At 35.5% G+C, this 25468-nt stretch overlaps 1 protein-coding gene across 6 annotated transcripts in view; it reads right to left on the bottom strand.

The window, feature by feature from the left end:
- wdpcp (WD repeat containing planar cell polarity effector) overlaps nucleotides 1-25468 on the bottom strand; it is a 78935-nt gene that overhangs the window by 15886 nt on the left and 37581 nt on the right. For all 6 annotated transcript variants that reach the window (XR_010528468.2, XR_010528467.2, XR_010528466.2 and 3 more), the window contains exons 10-12: nucleotides 23001-23646; nucleotides 16577-16765; nucleotides 15567-15690 (exon numbers count right to left, since the gene is read on the bottom strand). Coding sequence is in view for 3 of the 6 variants with exons in the window: in XM_065255201.2 (XP_065111273.1) it covers nucleotides 15567-15690; nucleotides 16577-16765; nucleotides 23001-23646 (959 nt within the window). In the remaining 3 variants the exon portion in view is untranslated. The remainder of the gene's footprint in view (nucleotides 1-15566; nucleotides 15691-16576; nucleotides 16766-23000; nucleotides 23647-25468) is intronic.

A 25468-nucleotide genomic window follows, 5' to 3' on the forward strand; every position in this document is an offset into this window, starting at 1 on the left:
GTGCTCTGATTGCTCAACTATCCAGTGCATTGTGTTTGGCCAAATACCTCAAGCGTGTGACGGAAATGTTCCCCCCTTTACCATATGTTACTCATCCTGACAAATTGAGTTGGAATGAGCAAATTTGAAGAAAAAAGAAAAGAGTTAATATTTTGACATTCTCTTATTTAAAAAATCTTTAAAACCACGTTTGATTTGTTGGAATCTGACAAAATGACTCCTGTTTGAAGTTCATAAAGTGAGCAAAGTCAATAAAAAAAATCAGATTTTTGAAAGTTCACAAAAAAATTAAATTCATCCATACCTTAACATCACTGGTAAAACTAATAGACTTGGCACACACAACGCCAAAAACAATATCTATAGGAAAAAGGTTCAATGTTTTTCTTTTTTTATTGTTTGATTGACATCAAAAACACCTTAAAGATTTTACGTAATGCAAGGATCTAATATAATGTTACACAAGTTCTTTTCCCCCAGCAGTTAACCAAACATTACCTTAAGACAAAACAGATTATATACGTGTGAATTCTTGTTAAAATAGATATTTTTAAAACTGTAATTATGAGTTTGTGTATATATCGGCTTTGCACGCTTTTGTGTGTGCACGCTTGCGCTGTGTCCGTGCTGGCGCTGCGTGCACGCTTCTGATTTGTCAGATCTTAAAGAGCAATCCCAGCTAACAGGGAACGTTCTTATAACTTTGGCTAACGTTCTGTAAAGATTCTCCCAAAGTTATCCAAAATCGTTCTTGCAATAACATTAGTAGAACGTTTCCCTAACGTTATCTGCAATTAATAAACGTCCTTAAAACGTTAGCATTAGAAACGTTTTTATTGTATTGTTAGTGGAACGTTCTACACACCCAAGCATTGCAAATGTTACCATTGTGTATGTAATGAAACGTTCTTAAAACAGTAGCATTGCAAACATTATAATTGCATTGTTAGCGGAACGTTCTGCACACCCTAGCATTGGAAACGTTACCATTGTGTATGTAATCTAACGTCCTTAAAACGGCAACATTGAAAACATTACCATTTTGTATGTAATATAACGTTCTTAAAACGGTAGCATTGCAAATGTTATAAATGCATTGTTAGCAGAACGTTTTACATACCCTAGCATTACAAACGTAACCATTGTGTATGTAATGTAACGTTCTTAAAACGGCAACATTGAAAACGTTACCATTTTGTATGTAATGTAACATTCTTAAAACGGTAGCATTGCAAATGTTATATATGCTTTGTTATCAGAACATTCTGCACACCCTAGCATTAAAAACGTTACCATTGTGTATGTAATGTAACGTTCTTAAAACGGTAACATTGAAAACGTTACCATTGTGTATGTAATGTAACATTCTTAAAACGGTAGCATTGCAAACGTTCTATTTGCTTTGTTATCAGAACATTCTGCACACCCTAGCATTAAAAACGTTACCATTGTGTATGTAATGTAACGTTCTTAAAACGGTAACATTGAAAACGTTACCATTGTGTATGTAATGTAACATTCTTAAAACGGTAGCATTGCAAACGTTCTATTTGCTTTGTTATCAGAACATTCTGCACACCCTAGCATTAAAAACGTTACCATTGTGTATGTAATGTAACGTTCTTAAAACGGTAACATTGAAAACGTTACCATTGTGTATGTAATGTAACGTTCTTAAAACATTAACATTGAAAACATTACCATTTTTTATGTCATGTAACGTTCTTAAAACGGTAGCATTGAAAATGTTATAATTGCTTTTTTATCAGAACATTCTGCACACCCTAGCATGGAAAACGTTACCATTGCGTATGTAATGTAATGTTCTTAAAACGGCAACATTGAAAACATTACCATTTTGTATGTAATATAACGTTCTTAAAACGGTAGCATTGCAAATGTTATAAATGCATTGTTAGCAGAACGTTTTACATACCCTAGCATTACAAACGTAACCATTGTGTATGTAATGTAACGTTCTTAAAACGGCAACATTGAAAACGTTACCGGTAGCATTGCAAATAGGGATGCACCGATACCGATACTGGTATCGGCCTCGATACCACATTTTCTAAAGTACTCGTACTCGTTAAAAGTCCCCCGATACCTGGAATCGATACCACGGTCTGAGAAATGTCTATGTTTGAGCGGCGTGTAAGGGGTTAATGCCTCTTGTGTTGTCCAAAGAGGCAGAGTTTACAACAAACTGGAAAACTAGTCCTTTGTTTTTTGTTAAAGTACATAATGTTACCTGTAAATTTAAATCATGTTTTTTTATTAAGTACTCGGTATCGGCAAGTACTGAAATGCAAGTACTCGTACTCGTATTCCAAAAAAGTGGTATCGGTGCATCCCTAATTGCAAACGTTAAAATTGCTTTGTTAGCAGAACATTCTGCACACCCTAGCATGGAAAACGTTACCATTGTGTATGTAATGTAACGTTCTTAAAACGGCAACATTGAAAACATTACCATTTTGTATGTAAGATAATGTTCTTAAAACGGTAGCATTGCAAACGTTATAATTGCTTTGTTATCAGGACTTTCTGCACACCCTAGCATGGAAAACGTTACCACTGTGTATGTAATGTAACGTTCTTAAAAGGGTAGCATTGACAACGTTTTAATTGCATAGTTAGCAGAACGTTCTACACACCCTAGCATTGAAAACGTTACTATTGTGTATGTAATGTAACGTTCTTCAAACGGTAGCATTGCAAACATTATATTTGCATAGTTAGCAGAACGTTCTTCATACCCTTGTATTGAAAACGTTACTATTGTGTATTTAATGTACTGTTCTTAAAACTGTAGCATTGAAAACGTTACCATTGTGTATGTAATGTAACCTTCTTAAAAGTGTAGCATTGACAACGTTTTAATTGCATAGTTAGCAGAACGTTCTACACACCCTAGCTTTGAAAACGTTCCTATTGTGTATGTAATGAAACGTTCTTCAAACGGTAGCATTGCAAACATTATATTTGCATAGTTAGCAGAACGTTCTTCATACCCTAGTATTGAAAACGTTACTATTGTGTATTTAATGTACTGTTCTTAAAACTGTAGCATTGAAAACGTTACCATTGTGTATGTTATGTAACGTTCTTAAAAGGGTAGCATTGACAACGTTTTAATTGCATAGTTAGCAGAAAGTTCTACACACCCTAGTATTGAAAACGTTACTATTGTGTATGTAATGTAACGTTCTTCAAATGGTAGCATTGCAAACATTATATTTGCATAGTTAGCAGAACGTTCTTCATACCCTAGTATTGAAAACGTTACTATTGTGTATTTAATGTACTGTTCTTAAAACTGTAGCATTGAAAACGTTACCATTGTGTATGTAATGTAACGTTCTTAAAAGGGTAGCATTGACAACGTTTTAATTGCATAGTGAGCAGAACGTTCTTCATACCCTAGAATTGAAAACGTTACTACTGTGTATGTAATGTAAAGTTTTTAAAACTGTAGCTTTGAAAATGTTACCATTGTGTATGCAATGTAACTTTCTTACAATGGTAGCATTGAAAACGTTATAATTGTATTGTAAGCATTACAACATTTCCATTGCATAGTGGAATATTCTAAAAATGTTAGCATAAAAATTTATCTTCTGGGGATTTAAATTGGGGTGAGCCGATCCGATATGCAGTATCGATATTAGTCCGATATTGTCAAAAATGGCCAGATCGAATATTGTAGAAGGGAGTACCCCAGCTAACAATTTTACGTTATAAAAACGTTCCAGGAATGTCTAACGAAAGTTTGGAAAAGGTTTTTTTTAACGTTCTTACAACGTTAAAAGCGTCCAGTTTTTTAGACGTGGTATTAAAGCTCACGTAACACACGCTGTTTCTGCATTTCTGATATTAATCTGGAGTACCTATGGAGTAGTATGACATCCTTTATATCTCTGAAGAGTCTTTAGTTTAATCAGATTTATAAAAGAAAGATTAGCTTTACCGAATCTTTCCGATAACGTACGAAAAAATGAAGAAGGAGGAGTTATAACACGGGAGGAGCGAGTACGAGTCATGCAACACTATACAACACTGTTTTATGATTTTTACTACTTATGATTCACTACATGTTCGTGTCATTTATATAATATACACGCGCCTATTTCCAACATAAGACAAAAGTCTTACTTACCGCGTGTAACTCGTCATGAAAATCCACCGCATCAAACACACACACGCAAAACTCCGCTGCTAATCCGGATAATAAACTATATCCATTGTTTCCATAAGGCTGTATGTCTTCTCCTTACATCCAAAAACACACTTCTTGTTGTGCCATTGTTGACTTTTGAAATTAAACAAAGCTGAGTGGCGTGATAAGCTGTTAGCAAGCTCTAGCGTCTCCCGCTGACTGACGGCTGGGCGGGGTTTTTCAGGGGAAGTTTTCCGGCGGAAGCCCATATAAAGAAGTGATACGTATCGAAAACCCCTGAAACGTCAGTTAGAACCGTAATCGAAAAAAATTAGCCGAAACTTGTACGAACCCTGGCGAAGTGCATTCGGCACAGAAATACTCTGAAACACGCCCAACTGCATTTTTGACACTTTGCCTACGTTTAGCATGAGGAAACAACTCTATAACTGTGTTAATAAGTCAGAATGCTTGAAATACCATTAAACCCCCCCTTTAACGTTAATGTGTGGTTATAAGAACGTTATTAAAAACGTTTTTAGAAAGGTTCAGTCTGTTGTTATATTAATGGTCTAATAACGTTTTTAAAAACGTTATTGAAACGTTCCATTCACCATTATATTCATGTTCTCAGAACGTTTTTCTAACGTTCGTAACAGGTTATAAAAACATCGTTTAAACGTTCTTACACAGTACAAACGTCTAGTTTTTTAGACGTAGTATTAACGTTATTATTTGGTTTCAAGAACGTTTTTAAAAACGTTTCTAGAATGGTTCGGTTTGTTGTTATGTTAATGTTCTAAGAACGTGTTTCAAAACGTTATTAAAACATTCCAATCACCATGATATTATTGTTCTAAGGACGTTTTTAAAACTGTCCTTGAAACGTCCCATTTGCCATTATATTAATGTTCTAGGAACGTTTTTCTAACGTTTGTAACTGGTTACAAAAACATTCGGTTGAAACGTTCTAGGAACGTTAAAAACGTCCAGTTTTTTAGACGTAGTATTAACGTTATTGTTTGGTTACAAGAACGTTTTTAAAAACGTTTCTAGAATGGTTCGGTTTGTTGTTATGATAATGTTCTAAGAACGTGTTTCAAAACGTTATTAAAACATTCCAATCACCATGATATTATTGTTCTAAGGACGTTTTTAAAACTGTTCTTGAAACGTCCCATTTGCCATTATATTAATGTTCTAGGAACGTTTTTCTAACGTTTGTAACTGGTTACAAAAACATTCGGTTGAAACGTTCTAGGAACGTTAAAAACGTCCAGTTTTTTAGACGTAGTATTAACGTTATTGTTTGGTTACAAGAACGTTTTTAAAAACGTTTCTAGAATGGTTCGGTTTGTTGTTATGTTAATGTTCTAAGAACGTGTTTCAAAACGTTATTAAAACATTCCAATCACCATGATATTACTGTTCTAAGGACGTTTTTAAAACTGTTCTTGAAACGTCCCATTTGCCATTATATTAATGTTGTAGGAACGTTTTTCTAACGTTAGTATCTGGTTACAAAAACATTCGGTTGAAACGTTCTTGGAACGTTAAAAGCGTCCAGTTTTTTAAACGTAGTATTAAAGTTATTGTTTGGTTTACAAGAACGTTTTTAAAAACGTTTCTAGAATGGTTCGGTTTGTTGTTATATTAATGTTCTATGAACAAGTTTAAAAACGTTATTAAAACATTGCATTCACCATGATATTAATGTTCTTAGGATGTTTTAAAAACGTTCTTAAAACATTGTATTCACCATTATATTAATGTTCTCAGAACGTTTTTCTAACGTTTGTAACTGGTTAGGTTTAGGTATCAACAAATACTCAAGGTTATGGTATCGACATCGGTATCAGACATGGAAAAAGTTGTATCAGCCCAGCCCTAGATTTAAAGAAATTTAAGTAAATGTAAGGATGAGAAAAATAAAATGCCTAGTCCGATTAATATCCTAATGCTTTTTGGCATAAATCAAAATCTAAAATTTTGAGCTATAAAATGAATTGTTGGCTATTGCTACAAATTTACCTGTGGTACTTATGACTGGTTTTTGTGATTCAGTCACATTTTATTTTAATTTAATTGATTATTTCAATGATCCAGTATTGACTCAACTGTGGGGTGGGAAGGCTAATGAATAATCTTTTAGCTGTCCATTTTATAATTTCTATATTGGAATTTTAGAGACAAATATAATTGCAATAACATTTACATACAAAAACTTTGAGAATATTTAAGTGAAAGGAATGTTATTTTTTAAAATATATATAAAAAACATTGTTTATATGAGTGATGTAACGGATTTGCCAGGTTTTTCCCTCACTCACTTCACCAGATCAAAATCAACCAATTACTAATCACGATCACCTGGCACACCGTATCATCTCTGCACCATTTAAGACTCTCACACACAAACACACTGTCCAGTGCTAGCTATGTCTGTATGCTGCATGGACTAATCTGACTCTATCTACCAGAGGCTTTCAGCCATTGTCGTCATTTGTGTTGGATATTTGGATACTCTGGAATACACCTGTGACTGGGTGGTGTGTTTGTGCCTGCTCTTCACTTGGACTTTCATTTTTTACCATTACAATTTACCACAACTTTTAATAAACTGTTTGATTTTACTCTCTGCCTCTGTTGTCTTCTGTCCCTGACAAGTGACTTGAATGTTCCTCTAAAAATGTTTTGAATAATGTTCTTATAACCAAAAAAACCTTCAGCAAAGTTTTTGTAGTTTAATGCAAACGTTAGGAAAACGTTAATATAATGGGGATTAAACATAATGTTTTAAAGTTATTTGAACATTTTTATAACAAGACTGGAACGTTCTAAAAACGTTCTAATAACGTAATCATAACCAAACAAAGTTTATACAAATGTCAAAACGTAGTTTTTAACGTTCTAAGAACCTGTTACAAACGTTAGAAAAACGTTCTGAGAACATTAATGTAATGGTGAATGGAACGTTTTAATAATGTTTTTAAAAATGTCCTTAGAACATTATTACAACAACAGATTGAACCTTTCTAAAAACGTTTTAAATAACGTTCTTATAACCAAACAGTAACGTTAATACTACGTCTAAAAAACGTTTAAAACAATGTTTTTATAACCTGTCACAAACGTTAGAAAAACGTTTTAAGAACATTAATATAATGGTGAAAAGAATGTTTTAAGAACGTTTTTAAAACGTCCTTAGAACATTAATATCATGGTGAATGGAATGTTTTAATAACGTTTTTAAACTTGTTCCTACAACATTAATAAAACAACAAACCGAACCATTCTAGAAACGTTTTTAAAAACGTTCTTGTAACCAAACAATAACGTTAATACTACGTCTAAAAAACTGGACGTTTTTAACGTTCCTAGAACGTTTCAAGCCAAATGTTTTTGTAACCAGTTACAAACGTTAGAAAAACGTTCCTAGAACATTAATATAATGGCAAATGGGACGTTTCAAGAACGGTTTTAAAAACGTCCTTAGAACAGTAATATCATGGTGATTGGAATGTTTTAATAACGTTTTGAAACACGTTCTTAGAACATTAACATAACAACAAATCTAAGCATTCTAGAAACGTTTTTAAAAATGTTCTTGTAACCAAACAATAACGTTAATACTACGTCTAAAAAACTGGACGTTTTTAACGTTCCTAGAACGTTTCAACCGAATGTTTTTGTAACCAGTTACAAACGTTAGAAAAACGTTCCTAGAACATTAATATAATGGCAAATGGGACGTTTCAAGAACAGTTTTAAAAACGTCCTTAGAACATTAATATCATGGTGATTGGAATGTTTTAATAACGTTTTGAAACACGTTCTTAGAACATTAACATAACAACAAACCGAACCATTCTAGAAACGTTTTTAAAAACGTTCTTGTAACCAAACAATAACGTTAATACTACGTCTAAAAAACTGGACGTTTGTACTGTGTAAGAACGTTTAAACAATGTTTTTATAACCTGTAACGTACGTTAGGAAAACGTTCTGAGAACATGAATATAATGGTGAATGGAACGTTTCAATAACGTTTTTAAAAACGTTATTAGACCATTAATATAACAACAGACTGAACCTTTCTAAAAACGTTTTGAATAACGTTCTTATAACCACACATTAACGTTAATACCACGTCTAAAAAACTGGACGCTTTTAACGTTGTAAGAACGTTTAAAAAAAAACGTTCTCCAAACTTTCGTAAGATGTTCCGGGAACGTTTTTATAACGTAAAATTGTTAGCTGGGATGGTCCGATTCACAATTTTACATTCCCTGTGGTGTGTGAGTGTGTATTAGTACATGTTAACGATATGCAAAAGGTACATAAACAATGATGCGAGTTATCATCTCCAACATAAATCTCTTTTCTTGGACTACAACAAACACACGGATTGTAGGCAACAGTTTACGTCCTGGGATTGTGTGCAAATCTTTCAAACATGGTAAGGAGCATCACGTTTCTGGCTGACGTCAGAGATATTCAGACCAATCACAACGTACAGATTAATCAGGGACACAGAGCTTTTCAAATCCGTGCATTACAGGAGGAGAGTAAAATCTGGAGTTACAAAAATGTACGGTATGTGGAAAATAATGTGTTTTTTAACCATAAACCACGCAAACACATTGTATTATACCAAATAGACAAAATAACGTTGTTTTTAGGAATGAAATAGGTGCTCTTTAATAACTCTTTTAACATCAATCAGGTCCCAAGCTTTACCTCTCCTAATTATTATTGTAACATCAAGCAGGTCCTACACTTTATTTTCTAATTCCTGCATATATTAAAACTGAAACCAAAATGTCAGACGCTTCGTTGGATGGACAGCCATTTGCATTAGATTAAGGATTTAAGATGGTTCAACTCTCAAAAAAAGTAAAAAAGAAAGATTATTTTAGATGTTTAATAACTATTTAGATCATTGGGATCACCTTAAATCAACATTAACATTTTTACTTTATTTTCCTTGTAGCTCAAAATTAGACATTAATTAGACAATAAATTGCAATCAGACTTATTTAGACATTACAGGCCACGTATCTAGAATATAACCCCCCAAAGCACAGCGTCTCCTCAACATGGCAAGGGCACAAACAATACTTCAGCAAAAATAAAGTTTACATATAGACGGATTCATCGGACATACACGCATTTTTGTGGTTACATGTCTCTTACATGAATCTAGATGGAACTTAACTTTCGGTCTCTGTTTGTTTAATGGTCTGGCTAGTCGCTAAATTAACTCTGAAACAAATACCTTGTCGAAAATAACAAATGTTTTGGTTTCCTAAAGACAAGGGGGAGATGGCGATCATGGATAACCGCTATGTGAAGGGAGGTTTGGCAGCAGATCTACAGTGAACATTGTATACATTATGTATCGGCCTTTCAAAGGTTCCTAACAATCTAAATTAAGGCCGTGGATCGAGTAAACAGGTGGTCCCTCTGTACGCACTTCCATCACTTTCTTTATGCAAAAATATATCCATTTATTCAAAGGTTGAACAGGCTTGACATTTCCAATAATATTACAACTTAAATGCTACATAAGTGAGAAAAGTGGTCAAAAGATTGTTTTAACCACCTTTACCTGACCTGAAACAGGCACAGTTACCGTAAAACTAAGAGTAAACAGGCACACACATTTAAATCCATACCAAATAACACATACATTCAAAACCATTAAATAATAACTAAAGAATAACTTAAGTGCTATTACTCAGAGCATGATTATGCAAATGAAGGTCAAAAATGACAAAATGGCTACGACACATTATATAGTACACATTTTACACAGTAAAGTTAGCAGTGGGGAACCTTCAGGGCCTTCTACGCCTTCAGAGAAGGCCTAAAAAAATTAATAAAAAGATTTTTTATTATAATAATACAAATAAATAATATTCAATAAAAATATGTTTTTACATTTTTAAATTTCTATTTAATTCAATTTAATACAATACATGTAATATATTTTCTCTCATCTATGTTCTAACGTTAAGCTTACTGTCAGGTTCATGTCATGAAACATCTAATCCAATCAGAATCGTCTGTCTCTATTAAGGCCCGGTTTTCTGGCTCATTCATTGGTTAGGACTTCATGAATCCCAGGGAAGGCCAAGCTATGTGTTTTGGTGTGGAGAGTGACGGGCAAATCGACCAATCACGTTTTGAATTCAAGTGGGCGGGCAAAAAACAAAACATTGTAAGCCTTCATGAAGTCCTTATCATGCAACAAACTGGATGCGAGCTGCCGTAAAACACCAAAGACGAAGATCATAGACCGTTAATATTAATACAGTCTAATGGCCCGAATCTCTGCGGTGAGAGTGGTTGAGGTAAATGGCGGAAAACTATGGAGGACGAGGAGTGCAAAAATTAAAAATAAATAAATAAATAAATACATGTACAAAGAAATATATAAAACAAACATAAATAAATAAATACAAAAATAAATATGCAGAGAAATATAAAAAACAAACATAAATGATTATTGCAACTTTGATTTCTTTATTTTTGTATTAAAATATTTTTAAAACTTTTATTTAATTCTGTATTTAATTATACATTTTTAATTATTCTTTTATTAATTTCCACATTAATGTATTTATTTATGTATTTATGTGAACATTTAATTATTTTTTTACATTTATTTATTTATACATTTATTTATTTAAACGTTTATTTATTTCTACATTTATTTTTTCCACATGTATTTATTTATACATGTATTTATTTCCACACGTATTTATTTCTACATTTCTGTGTCTAATATGTTAATGAGGAGGGGCGTGTTTTTCTTCAGCCGTAGCAATGGAGCACAGAGTGGCAATGCTACAGTAGTGTATACACGTGTTCTGAGGCCACAACAGTCAGTCACATCTTTTGCTCTTACAAAAGGAGTGTGGACGTGATTTTGAGTGTGGTGCAAGTGAAATGGATGTTGAGAGAGGTGGGCGAAATGGCAAAAATCACCGTTTAAGTAATTTAATATCACTGTTTCTGTATGTATTTACAGGATAAGCATGCATATTCTTTACCCCGAACATCGCGTTATAAACATCCATTCGGGATTCTTGCACACATTACAGAAACCGCATCTTTAACAGGTCTGGTAACAGTGAGACACGATAGGGTGTGCACATGAAATACACTGATCATATTTAATAAACGCCATATGCAGCTGATAGATCATTGATAGAGCTTGATGTCAACGAGGTTTGTGAACGATAAGGAGAAAAACCACACGCACTTTCACTGATGCCCACAAGCATATTGAATATTGCGTTTGAAACGCGACTGAAAATCACTTTAACATTTGCGTTTCTTAATTTTGTATGAACAACGTGTGATGTAATCATTCATATGCCTGAGATGTGGGCTCAGTCTCCTCTTCCAACGTGCCTCTCAAACAACAGCGCAAGTTGAAACACACGGCTCGTCCAGTCGGACACCTCGCTATCAGCAGGCAATGGTCATTGCTTTCTGTCCTTTACACATCATAAAGTTATGGCAAAATGCAGGCGTATGTAAAGGCAAGCAGATAGGCATAGAATATAAAGGCAACAATTTCACGTTAAGTCTTCTCCAATAGTAAAACATAAAGACACTGCATTACGCGGAGTAAGACAGTGATATTAAAAGACAAAATTCAGTACACGCTTTAAAACATAACATGTACAGGCAATAGCTGAGACCGAAATATGAAAGCGACCCGATAAATACAGTGTTTTCACGTCCTATCGAATGATAAGAAAATGCTTTTCTACGGTTCATTATAAAATTCATACATAATGTCCTAGTAGTGCATCACGTTTTCATCATCTCACAGGTTATAAAGTTTGTAGCAATCTAGCTTTCAATATTTTTCTGTCATTTGGCTGAGGTTGTAACTGGAAGGAGGATAATTTCTAGGCTACTGTATGTCTGTCAGAACAGGATCACTTTATTACACTGAACCACACTATTTAGTACAATTACAAAATAAATATGAACATATGATATCGAAGCATTTACAATAATAACATACATGATATCAAGCATAATAAAACTAAAAAGCAATAAAAACTGTAATGACAGCATGTGGTATGACATTAAATAATTAATCATTCCACATAAAACAATTTTCCATCTTGCAGCGTAACTTAAATAACTAAGATATAAGGAAGCAGGATGGACTTATACATCGTGGTAGCCTATTATTACCAAAAACCCGAAATATGAAAAAACTCTGAGGTAACTCTGAGGTAAACCGTGCCAAATGCGCTATTTTAACCGTTCACAATAAATACTCTTAATAGTGACAAAGAAACATAACTGAAACAGGTTTTAATTGACAAAGATTGTATTTAAAACTGGTGTATACTCACATTCATGCAATGACGCACACAAAAACACAAATATCTGTACGAATGCTGCTGTTCACAGCGCACATCTAGCCCCACTATGCAATAATGATGATTGACAGATGTGCTAATATTCGTCTTTCCAACATTTGGCCAAACATAAAATATGTTTATAAAACTATAAGATAGTATTGTCTATGACTCGACAAAAAATGCTAGACAAAAACTTCTCTCCACTCCTCACATACATGAAAAAGAAAATGCTGTACATGTTTGTAAAATTAGTTTGGCTACTCTTGCATTATACAAGCAGTTATGACAGAGACGCTCCAAAATGTGTGAGGCATTTCATTCACTGAAGAGGCATGGTAGGTTTGAGAGTTCGTGTCGGTCCCGACCATTTGCCTGCTGATAGAAGCGAGGCGTCCGACTGGACAAGCCGTAACTTGCGCTGGTGTTTGAGAGGGGCACGTTGGAAGAGGAGACTGAGCCCACATCTCAGGCATATGAATGATTACATCACGCGTTGTTCATACAAAATTAAGAAACGCGAATGTTAAAGTGATTTTCAGTCGCGTTTCAAACACAATATTCAATATGCTTGTGGGCATCAGTGAAAGTGCATGTGTTTTTTCTCCTTATCGTGCACAATCCTCGTTGACATCAAGCTCTATCAATGATCTATCAGCTGCATATGGCGTTTATTAAAAATGATCAGTGTATTTCGTGTGCACACCCTATCGTGTCTCAGTGTCTGTTACCAAAGATGGGGTTTCTGTAATGTGTGCAAGAATCCCGAATGGATGTTTATAACGCGATGTTCGGGGTAAAGAATATGCATGCTTATCCTGTAAATACATACAGAAACAGTGATATTAAATTACTTAAACTGTGATTTTTGCCATTTCGCCCACCTCTCTCAACATCCATTTCACTTGCACCACACTCAAAATCACGTCCACACTCCTTTTGTAAGAGCAAAAGATGTGACTGTTGTGGCCTCAGAACACGTGTATACACTACTGTAGCATTGCCACTCTGTGTTCCATTGCTACGGCTGAAGAAAAACACGCCCCTCCTCATTAACATATTAGACACAGAAATGTAGAAATAAATACGTGTGGAAATAAATACATGTATAAATAAATACATGTGGAAAAAATAAATTTAGAAATAAATAAACGTTTAAATAAATAAATGTATAAATAAATAAATGTAAAAAAATAATTAAATGTTCACATAAATACATAAATAAATACATTAATGTGGAAATTAATAAAAGAATAAATAAAAATGTATAATTAAATACAGAATTAAATAAAAGTTTTAAAAATATTTTAATACAAAAATAAAGAAATCAAAGTTGCAATAATCATTTATGTTTGTTTTTTATATTTCTCTGCATATTTATTTTTGTATTTATTTATTTATGTTTGTTTTATATATTTCTTTGTACATGTATTTATTTATTTATTTATTTTTAATTTTTGCACTCCTCGTCCTCCATAGAAAACGTGATTGACGTTGTGGCTAGCTTGATAGGGCTGAGGTAAAAACGAAATTACTTAAGCGCGTACTCGTGAAGAGCACAGATGGGAGAAGCGCGTGCAGAGGAGCCTGTGCATATGACGTGAACACGAGAAAAATAATGGGTTTAATTATACTTTTACTTCCTGACAGTTTCACTTGTTACGTGAGGATAGTAATGACTGACAGACGACGCCGAATTACATACAATATAATTTCCTAACTAAATCTGAGAGAATGCGAAAACATTCAAATATTTTTTACCTCGCTATACCCGATGGGCAGGGCGGGGATACATTTTGGTAGCCCGACAAGAATTCCCAATAGAGATTTTGCGAGCCCTGGATATATTATAACAACAGTTATAAGCCACAAGGAGGTGCACTGAGAACGCAGGGTGCTATATTTACCCTTATGAAAAAGATTAACAAGGTATCCTACAGCTAAATAAATATTTCCAAAAAATAAAAATAAATTAAAGAACATAATTTAAGCTTGTTAAAAGCAAATTTAAAGAGCCCCTGTCATTACAGAGCAGCAGAGTCTGTATTTGTGTTTATCAGTTAGAATAAAGTAATTTTAAACTTTAAAACTGCATTTAAAGGCAGACAATGCCCATTCTGTAATTTAACTTTGCGTGCTCAGAATTTTTACACGTTCACTGTATGATTTAACGAAATACGAATAGCCTAGAAATATGGATGGAGAGGCATTTGCACTTCATTGCATATTTTGAAGGCCCAGCTGAAGTACCCACGGTTCGCCACTGATTTTTTGATATACTTTAACTATGATTTAAACTAAGGTAATCTACTTGTTTATTTAGCTTTTTATCAGAAATAAACTACTCTAAAAAGGACTCTGTTGTTATTGATTATTGGCCGAAGTTTACCAGAAATAACGTTTGTTCTACGAATACTGTCTGTTTTTGTTTATAAACAATGTCTATACATTTGGACTGTCCTTTGCTAATCTTTCCACACAATGAAGTAGATATGTAAGAGAGTGCTTGAACGAGCCGTTTTAAGGAAGGCGTGGACAAGCCTTTGAGACTTTAATCTTTGTCACTTTAAGAATCTTCTACAGTATATACATAAACTGCTTTTAACACTCCAAAGGAAAACACGAATACCCCTTTAACAAAATTTGCAAAACTACTTTTTAACTACTTTAAGCTAACAGTGAGCAAGCCTAAAGGGCGACAGTGGCAAGGAGCTAAAACTACACTTTTGGTGAAAAAAACCTTGTGAGAAACCAGGCTTAGTCAGGAGGGCCAGTTCTCTTATGACACGCTACAGCTGCACCCCATAACTTTTGGGTAAAACGAAAGCTTAAAATAACAATTATTAATTTTAAATTGGTTTAAAACTGTGGCAGATGTAAGCAACTGAACAAGACTTAAACAGAGATTGCATTAGGGGCCTTTGTTGTTGATTTAAAAAAAGATAATAATGAGTTATAATTATGAATTGGATTAAAAACTTTGGTTTTGAGGCAAATGTCAAAGGTGTGTTTACCTGAGGAGATGATGGAAGAATCGCCTGGCATATCTGCTGATGGGGTCTCTGTATTCCAGTATAACAGTGTTTGACAGGGGTATGGATGGGGCATAAAACATTCCCAGAGCTGCTTCTAACTGACCTGAAGTCACACAAACAAGAAGATCCAATATATCAGCTTAGACAAACTGACCCAGTAAACAGTATTTGGACACACATTTTTTTTTTATGTCACTGCATTAAATAAATAGGAGTTTAACATTTAAAATATATTTAAAGAAATCACCAGCACAGTGTTATATATTTTGTTCACATGTGTACATTACTTAAATTACTTAAATTAAATGTTTTAACAATTAAATTCTGAGAAATCACAGTTTTACCCAGTATAATGCCCCTTTTTATAGGTGCAGATGTCAAAGGTGTTACACGCTGATCTGCACAGTGCAACAAGCAGTGGTGGTAGAGTCTAACATTTCACTGCCATCACAAACTTTACTGATTTACAGATTTTTGAGTCCTGTTGAATTGATTCATATCGACAATAAAGGTGAAGAGATCTTGGATTATTTCACAAAATACATATTGTATACATACTTTATTTTGTTCAATATATCTATTATTTTAGCATTATACACTTGTACAGTGTAAAAAAAAAATAGAAAAGTTTGCTTCTCTTTCAAATCAATGCCACATGGTTTTATTGTGTCAGGTTTTGCAATAAGACATTCATATTTTGAGGAACTATTAAAAGGATCAGATCATTTGTATAAAACTTTTTATAAAACTTCAAATCTAAAACACCTCAAAAACTAAAACATTGTCACTTGAAAAATGTTTCTGCTCTCTAGCCCTGTGCATATAATTCTCATCATTATCTCACATAACATGATTTAAACTGTTTACAGAGTACAGAGCATTTAATTATGAGTGTGTATTGTGAACCTTGACTTTCTCTTTTACTAGTTATGTTTAGGAATAGCATCTGTTTAGAAATCAAAGACTACAGGTCTGGAGTCAGTCTTTACCCTCAGTCTGGTGGTCCAGTGGCATCCTCAGCAGGTGATTGTTGATAGAGATAAGTGAACGGTAACACTCAGCTCCCATTATTGCCCAGTCCATATTTCCCAGAATTCCCAGTGCTGCATCCACCTCTCCACAACTCAAACGGTGCTGTACCAGATCAGCTGGGCCTAACTGAGCTCCATTAAACACACCTAGACAAAGACAAATGCAGTTCAGACCATTATTAGATTTTATACAGTTATTAAGCAGCTTGGTTGCAATTATAAGATACAGTAATACTACATAATACATGATTCTGATATACAGTATCATAAAAAATAGCAAAATGGTGAAAGAAAAGTCACAATTACAAGAAACAGAAAGAAAAACTAAGAGCTACAGTAAAAGCTCTGGATTGTATGAAGTTGAAGATCTTTAGAAGCGACACTCTGTAAAACTGCCATTGTAATTTGGATTGACCTTCAGCTTGTGCCGTTTCTGTATTGCTGTTGAGAGGGTGTTTATTTGTTTTGAATTACCTTGAGGAGAAATACTGAGTGCTATAAAACAGGGGTTTTCAAACTTTTTGTGTGTGTGGACCACTAATGTAATCAAGAATATTCGCGGACCACCTCATAATACTCATAATAAAATACACAAAGTCCTGAATTGATCTGCACCTCTAAATAGGCTTACTAGCACTAACACTTTAACTGTCATCACATTAGTACAACAGATTCTTAAAACATATTCTTAAAAAATATATATTTTTCTTAAAAAAATATATATTATTTTATATTTTATTTTGCCTTTACACTGACCACCTGCAGTACCCTCACTGACCACTAGTGGTCCGCGGACCACAGTTTGGGAATGGCCACTATAAAACATGCTGCTCTATATAGCAAAGAAACAATTAGAGAGGTTTAATGAACGCAAGCAAACAGACATTGAGTTATTGCATGGGATGCACTATTGGATTAAGCGATTTTATAAAAGATTAGAAAACATTTATATAAATATTGTCACAAAGGGTTCATATAGAAACTTCCCCATATTTAACCTGCATGTACAGTATAAACTGGTGACAGCTAATATTGATAACAGATATTTGAAAATAATTCAATTTATTATTATATATAGCACTTTTCACAAAATTGTTTAATTGTTTCAAAGCAGCTTTACATTAATAAAACCAGGAGAAAACATGGTGGACAACATAAGAAGCAGAGTACAGCAGCTAAGATTAAACCGTATAGCGAGAGTAGTAATAATGTAATGTAAAGAAGAGAGTTCTAAATTAAGCCAATGTCAGCGACTGCCTAGGAATTGAAAAAAAAACTCATAGGAGAAAAAAACCCTGACTTAGTCATATGAAAAAAAAGTCATATGAAGAAAAAGCCTTGAGAGAGAGCTAGACATCGGATTCGAAAAAGAAGGTGGCAAATGGCCAATAAAACACCTAAGATGTGAAACACAGTGTACTTAAGTGTACAATAAAATTTACAAAACTATGGTTAATAAATCAACTAAATTTATAGAATAGAAATTTTTTAAATAGAACAAAATCTGGTTCTTTGAAGTGGACCAAAACAAAAAAGTCCTTCACAAGAAATTATTGGGTGGTGTGGGTACATTGATAGTATCATAAGAATGGATTATACACAATTCCAAAGTACTTTAAAGAATTCCAGAGAATGACCATGCCCAAACAACAACAAAAAACAAGATAATACTAAAGTAAATTTTTAGTTATGGGTGTTTATTGATTTCCATAGCTGATTTTAAAATAGTTTTATATTCATCATACTGGTTTAAAACTCAGAACTCCACTAGTTTTCTCCTGCACTTCATTGCTTAGCAAGACTGTCTCTCTTTTGCTGTCTGTCTCTTCCAAAAAAAAACAACAACAACAGAAAGTAATTTCTGTATCGATTTCTTTTGTTATGTTTCGGGTAGTGTTAGTGTCTGTGATCACCTGAGGCACAACCATACAGACTGACCGATGCCTTGAATAATGTAACATAGCTTAATCCAGCCATATTGGATCTACTTCAGATCAGGGGCTCCACTTAACCTTGTTTAGTTCTCTACAGGAGACCATTAGCTACAAACATCTCAAAACAATGCATACATTAACACTATTGATGAACATCACACAAAAACACAAGGCAGAAATATGTCTGTCAATAAACCCCACAAGGCATTTTTCCTATTCATATTCCTAACGCAGGTGTATTATTCACATGAAAAAAACTTTTCTACTCTGTGTCAAAACAGGTACTCGTTGTTTTAAACAGACCGGACTATAATTTCAACCCTGTAACACTAACCCTAAACCCAGTCCTCACAAAATCCTTTCTGACTTTTGAGAGTTTTAGAGTTCATTATACAGTAATTATATATGTTTATTAATCCGATGTCCACATGGGGACTGCTCACAATGTAATCTTTATTGGGACATTTGGTTCTTGAAACCAGGTAAAAGCTGACATAAAAATCATCCATGCATATATACTATAGTTTTTAACTGTTGTTGTCACCAAAGCTGTCCTAACTCATCCCTCAGACTGAAATAACCTCCCGTGGATGCTGGGAGCAGGAGGAGGCACCATTTTGCGACAAATAACACTAAGGCCACCATTTCTTGTTAGTGAATTGGGAATGGAGGTCAGAGAGGGTCCAATTAAAACTGCATGTGGGAAATTAACAGGCCGCCTCCCGCAAACCCCTGAAGAGCCACTAATGTGACTAATAACAGAGTACAGAGAGAAATAACAGACCTCAGAACAGCCACAGAAACCACGCAGAGCTTCTTACACACCAACATAAAAACACACAGATTGTGACGTGATTACACACAGTCGATGACTCTTATACGAAATAGAAAAATAATTAAATGAATGATTATGAATTGAAGATTCTCTTATGATAACAGTTACATAACATTATACAAAATGCTGGGCTGGGAAATGTTAAAAAGCAGTAAAACTGTGGTAATTTTTCCACATTATACAACCCCAAAACAGAAAAAGTTGGGACACTGTAGAAATTGTGAGTAAAAAAGGAATGGAATAATTTACAAATCTCATAAACTTATATTTTATTCACAGTAGAATATAGATAACATATCAAATGTTGAAAGTAAGACATTTTGAAATGTCATGCCAAATATTGGCTCATTTTGGATTTCATGAGAGCTACACATTCCAAAAAAAGTTGGGACAGGTAGCAATAAGAGGCCAGAAAAGTTAAATGTGCATATAAGGAACAGGTGGAGGAGGACCAATGTTTAGGAATAGGAATGTTGTCCTATTCTTGTGTAATACAGAGTTGTAGTTGCTCAACTGTCTTAGGTCTTCTATGTCGCATCTTCCGCTTTACGATGCACCAAATATTTTCTTTGGGTGAAAGATCTGGACTGCAGGCTGGCCATTTCAGTACTCAGATCCTTCTTTTACGCAGTCTTGATGTTGTAATTGATGCAGTATGTGGTCTGGCATTGTCATGTTGGAAAATGCAAGGGCTTCCCTGAAAGAGACGACGTCTGAATGGGATCATATGTATCTAGAACTTGGATAAACCTTTCAGCATTGATGTTGCCTTTCCAGATGTGTAAGCTGCCCATGCCACACGCACTTATGCAACCCTATACCATCAGAGATGCAGGCTTCTGAACTGAGCGCTAATAACAACTTGGGTTGTCATTGTCCTCTTTAATCCGGATGAAATGGCATCCCAGTTTTTCAAAAAGAACTTCAAATTTTTATTTGTTGGACCACAGAACAGTTTTCCACTTTGCCAAAGTCCATTTTAAATGAGCCTTGCCCAGGGAAAACACCTGTGCTTCTGGATCATGTTTAGATATGGCTTCTTTTTTGACCTACAGAGTTTTAGCTGGCAACAGCGAATGACACGGTGGATTGTGTTCACTGACAATGTTTTCTGGAAGTATTCCTGAGTCCATGTTGTGATTTCCATTACAGTAGCATTCCTGTATGTGATGCAGTGCCGTCTTAGGGCCCGAAGATCACAGGCATCCGGTATGGTTTTCCGGTCTTGACCCTTACGCACAGAGATTGTTCCAGATTCTCTGAATCTTTGGATAATATTATGCACTGTAGATGATGATAACTTCAATCTCAATGCAATTTTTCTCTGAGAAGCTCAGAAAACTATTTTTCGCCGCAGCATTGGGGGAATTGGTGATTCTCTGCCCATCTTGACCTCTGAGAGACACTGCCACTCTGAGAGGCTCTTTTTATACCCAATCATGTTGCCAATTGACCTAATAAGTTGCAAATTGGTCTTTCAACTGTTCCTTATATGTACATTTAAATTTTCTGGCCTTTTATTGCTACCTGTCCCAACTTTTTTTGGAATGTGTAGCTCTCATGAAATCCAAAATGAGCCAATATTTGGCATGACATTGCAAAATATCTCACTTTCAACATTAGATATGTTATCTATATTCTACTGTGAATAAAATATAAGTTTATGAGATTTGTAAATTATTCCATTCCTTTTTTACTCACAATTTCTACAGTGTCCCAACTTTTTCTGTTTTGGGGTTGTAGTTTTTTTAAAGGACTTTGTTTATCTTTGTAAATGCAAACTTATAACCATATTAAACATAAGCTGTTTCAATTGGACATTATAATATATAATAGATATAATCTACAAAGTACTTTCATTTATTTATTTAGTATTAATTATTATATATTTACTTAATCTGAAACAAATGTGATGGTCAATGTGATGCAACCAAAAGACTACAAACTGTGACTCTCTGCAATGTCCTCTTCTGTTTCTAAATTAATCTTGTCTCTTTCCCACTTTCTCAGAGCATACTGCCTAGCTGCCCCCCGCATCCACCCCATACAGCAGCTCTCCTGCGCAGAGCACGTGCCTAGATGAGATAACTCGGAAAAGGAAAAAACAGGGGTGGGTGAGCAAAAGAGAAGAGAGAGAGCTAAAGAAAGAGCTGCTTCCTTGAGAAGACTGGAGCTCTGCCAAACCTTTCATCCTCAGTGCGTCTGATTCACTCACTTCATGTAGCAGTACTAGTGATATGTGTCAATAAATATGGGTGTGTGAGCAAGACAAGCCCAACAAACAAACACATTCATAAACAAAATTGCAAACAGGAAAAACAAATGCTGCTCACTCGCCACTCAGAATTATCAGTTGGAAAGGATGCACTTTTGCTTTCTTCATCAAAAACTTGGCAGGCGATCAGACGAGAGGGAACTGTTGTCTCCCGCTCTCTCGCTCTTACTTTCTACCTCTCTCTGATAGGAAACTCTTTACCTTGCCGGTGCTTTTTGTTTAAAAAGGCAGCAGAGTTGCTGGGAGTCATTCAGCTCAGTTCCAAAGTCAAAATTAAACTCTAGGCATGGGAAGGTTTTGATTGGCAAACTTTATCTGGTGCCCCGAGGGGCAATAAACCACTGTAAATGATTTATCTGAGAAAAGCATCCCAGAATGCACCTGGAGGTGGCAGCCCAAGGGTGGCTATTGACCTCGGAAGACTTGGCCCTTGCCTCTGCCATTTCCTCAGATGTCTATTTGCTTTTAAATACCATAATGGGAGAACCAGAAATCAAAGTCTGGTTTTCTGTAGTTTTTGCCTCAGATGCAATGCCCACAGACTGCTCACAGTCCGTCTGATGTACGTTACACATAAAAATTGCAAGCACCTTCCTGATCTGGCAAGCCTTAATCTGATTGGCTAGCTTTATGACAGAGTCAGAAGTTAACTGTTTTTAATAATTCCTCTTGGAAACAAATACCAGTCTACAAGTGTTTTTGAGGTATAAATTAATTGCTGGATTAGTTTTATAAAAGGTCTGTGTAATAAAATGTTTAAAAGACATTCAGGGGCAGTAGTCCTAGACTGAAATAAATTTAAGAGCTGTCCAAACTGAAAACAACTTTCACTGACATATCTTGAAATACATCAGTGCCCTTTGTTTTGCCTCAAAATGCACACAAGTAATGTTTTTAGTAAGGCATGTTTGTTAAAACTATTTCTTAATTAAACCAAGGCCTAGTCCTGATTTAAGCTAATCTCTGTCCGGAAAACCGCCCCTTAGAGTTTAAACTAAAGTAGATAGTCATGACCAGACTTAAATATAAATTTTTGTAAGTTACATATTAAATGTATAAATGTATGCAGTTCTTTAATTCTTTATTATTAAAAAGGTCAAATAAAAATTATTTTATTTAATAACTGAATATATTTATAAATTATTCTTATATACCTGTGCTTGTATCCATATATATAATATATATATATATATATGGACACAAGCACAGGTATATAAAAATAATTTATAATAGTCCTTTATAATATATAAATAATACATATATAATACAAACAAGACCCACTAAGTTTTAATTGGTCTATCGTGATTTCATACAAAGAAACATACAGGTTTCACTGACCGAGTCTTAGTCTCAGAGTAGCGAGCGGCCCTCCATGAAACCAAAGCAGCAGCGAGTCGTGTGTTTCCAGACCATCGTTTCCCTGAGATATTGGACAGCAGGCCCACTGGATGCCCTCCAGACCACTAGAGGTCTTCATATGACTGGACAGCTGAAGGCTGGGGCTTAGAGAACCAGGGGCCGGTTCCTCACTCACTAGCCGTAAAGAAAGAGGTGACAGCCCCACGTCGAAGCACTGAAGCTCCCCCTGACCTCCGCCCACCATCAGTAAAGCTCCTGAAGGGTGCCATGCTAGCAAAGAAGGCATCATGGAACAGGTGGCCCACATGGAGAGGCCTGTCTGTCTGTCAAAAAGAACCACAGAGCAGTCCTGAAGCCCTAGGAGAACCCAGCGCTCCATTGGGTCATAATTACAGGTTATAGGTTTGGATGTGAGGGGTATAGGAGTGCTGGATACATTTTGAAAACGCCCTCGGGCACATTCGTAGATACGGGTATGAACATCAAGAGGCTGGGGCTTCTCGTGCAGCTCAGACATGGAGTGACTGGCCTCCTGGTGCAGCTCCACTGTGAGGACATGGTAGGGTTGAGTTAGGCTAAATCTGCAGTCAATTGGGTTTCCATCAGTTCGGATAGAGCTCAGAACCTACATAGAGACATCACAAAACAAAACAAGAAGGCAAAACAGGGATTTTACAACTCAGAGTTACAATTGCAGGATAAAAGTTTTGAAATTTTCTCCAAAAATTTGATACATTTTCCCATTCTGGACTGTGAATGTTTATCAATGAAAACCCATGCAGACTCTGTCTATTGTTGTGAAGATTACAGTCAATTTTTATGAACAGATTATGCAGAAATGCATGATATATTCAGAGAATCATATACTTTTTCCTGTATGTTATTTTTGGGGGGCATCAACTTTATATAAAGTTTAGTAGAAAGTGAGAGCTATGTACATAAGGAGTCAGGGGAAAAAACAACTTTATTGACTCACAGGTAGTTCAGGCGCTCCATTATTTAAGGCAAAACTGAATATTCAGCATGAGCTCCTCATCACAAATAAAACTTATTGCAGCACTGAGACAGTAGAAATCACAGCCCCAACACACGTGTTGAGCAAATTTGTTTGCAGATTTAACCTCAAAATGGGCACAAAAACAGCTTATAAGGGTCCTATCAGACAGCAGCATACAGGAAGTATGGATTTACCTGTAGTATGTGTGTTTGTAGTGCAGATGGTGAGGTATGGAGTTGAGAGAGAGAAAGAGCTGGCACAGGACGATGGAGCGTGTGCCAGAGTAGGAGACTAAGTTAAGCGGGTTGCTGATGGTTTCTGTGGAAGCAGGGGATGAGTTTTTGTCATTTTTTTAGCCATAATCCCCCCTGGGCCGACTCCCGATGCACCCCAGGGGGTGAGAGCGGTTTAGTGAGAGGGGCGGGAGGAGTTGTGCTGACAGCACAGAGGGAAGATCCGGAACAGTGCCAGATCTCCACAGAGCCAGGCCCCGCTGAGACACACCTGCCCCAGCCACATAGGCTTCCACTCAGTGTCTGTCCACAGCTGGGCCCAGGCTCAAAACCAACACCCCATTGACCATACTAGCAAAAGACCAATGCCCAACTACTGCTTAGGCTAATACTACATTAATGTTTCAACCACGATGACCTCACAAGAGCAAAGCTACAACTGCTAAAACCTAGCTAGGGCCTTTACAGCACAAAAAAGAAAAAAAAGATTACAGAATTTCTGTTTTTGAGCAAAATAAGCCTTGAAACACATACTCTTCTGGCTTTTAATACACACTTTAGACGCTATCAACCAAACAATGCTGTGCTTTATTGTCCATGTAAAATCATAAAATAGACCATCAGGAACTATCAAGAAATGACACAATCCACAAACTTGTTTATTCAGTTTAGTAGTACGATAGCCATAGACAGAAAGCACTAAGCTCTTTACCAGGGGTAACACTAAACAAAAACTTAAAGGTAAAAAAAATAAAGGAGAGCTGGATGAGAGGCTATATGTTTGCCTCAGCACTGGGGGACATTTAGAGTGTCTTTCTCTCCCCCGTCACAAAGGTTTTAACATCTCAACAGAGTGATCCTCCTTAAGACCTGCATTCACACACAAACATCGCAAATCCCAGAGTCGCTGTTGAAACAATGACAGATTCAATTTCACAAAGACAAACGCCATCTCAGGGAGGTGGGGGAGAGCAAAAAAAGAGAGAGAGAGAGAGAGAGAGAGAGAGAGAGAGAGGAGAGAGAGAGAGAGAGAGAGAGAGAGAGAGAGAGAGAGAGAGAGAGAGAGAGAGAGAGAGAGAGAGAGAGAGAGAGAGAGAGAGAGAGAGAGAGAGAGAGAGAGAGAGAGAGAGAGAGAGAGAGAGAGAGAGTGAACAGTGGTAAGTGAGTCTGTTAGTTATTGGTTTCAGTCACTGGTCAAAACTATTCTTTCTTTTCTT

Source organism: Paramisgurnus dabryanus, chromosome 17 (genome assembly GCF_030506205.2).
Source record: "Paramisgurnus dabryanus chromosome 17, PD_genome_1.1, whole genome shotgun sequence".
NCBI classification, from domain to species: Eukaryota; Metazoa; Chordata; class Actinopteri; order Cypriniformes; family Cobitidae; genus Paramisgurnus; species Paramisgurnus dabryanus.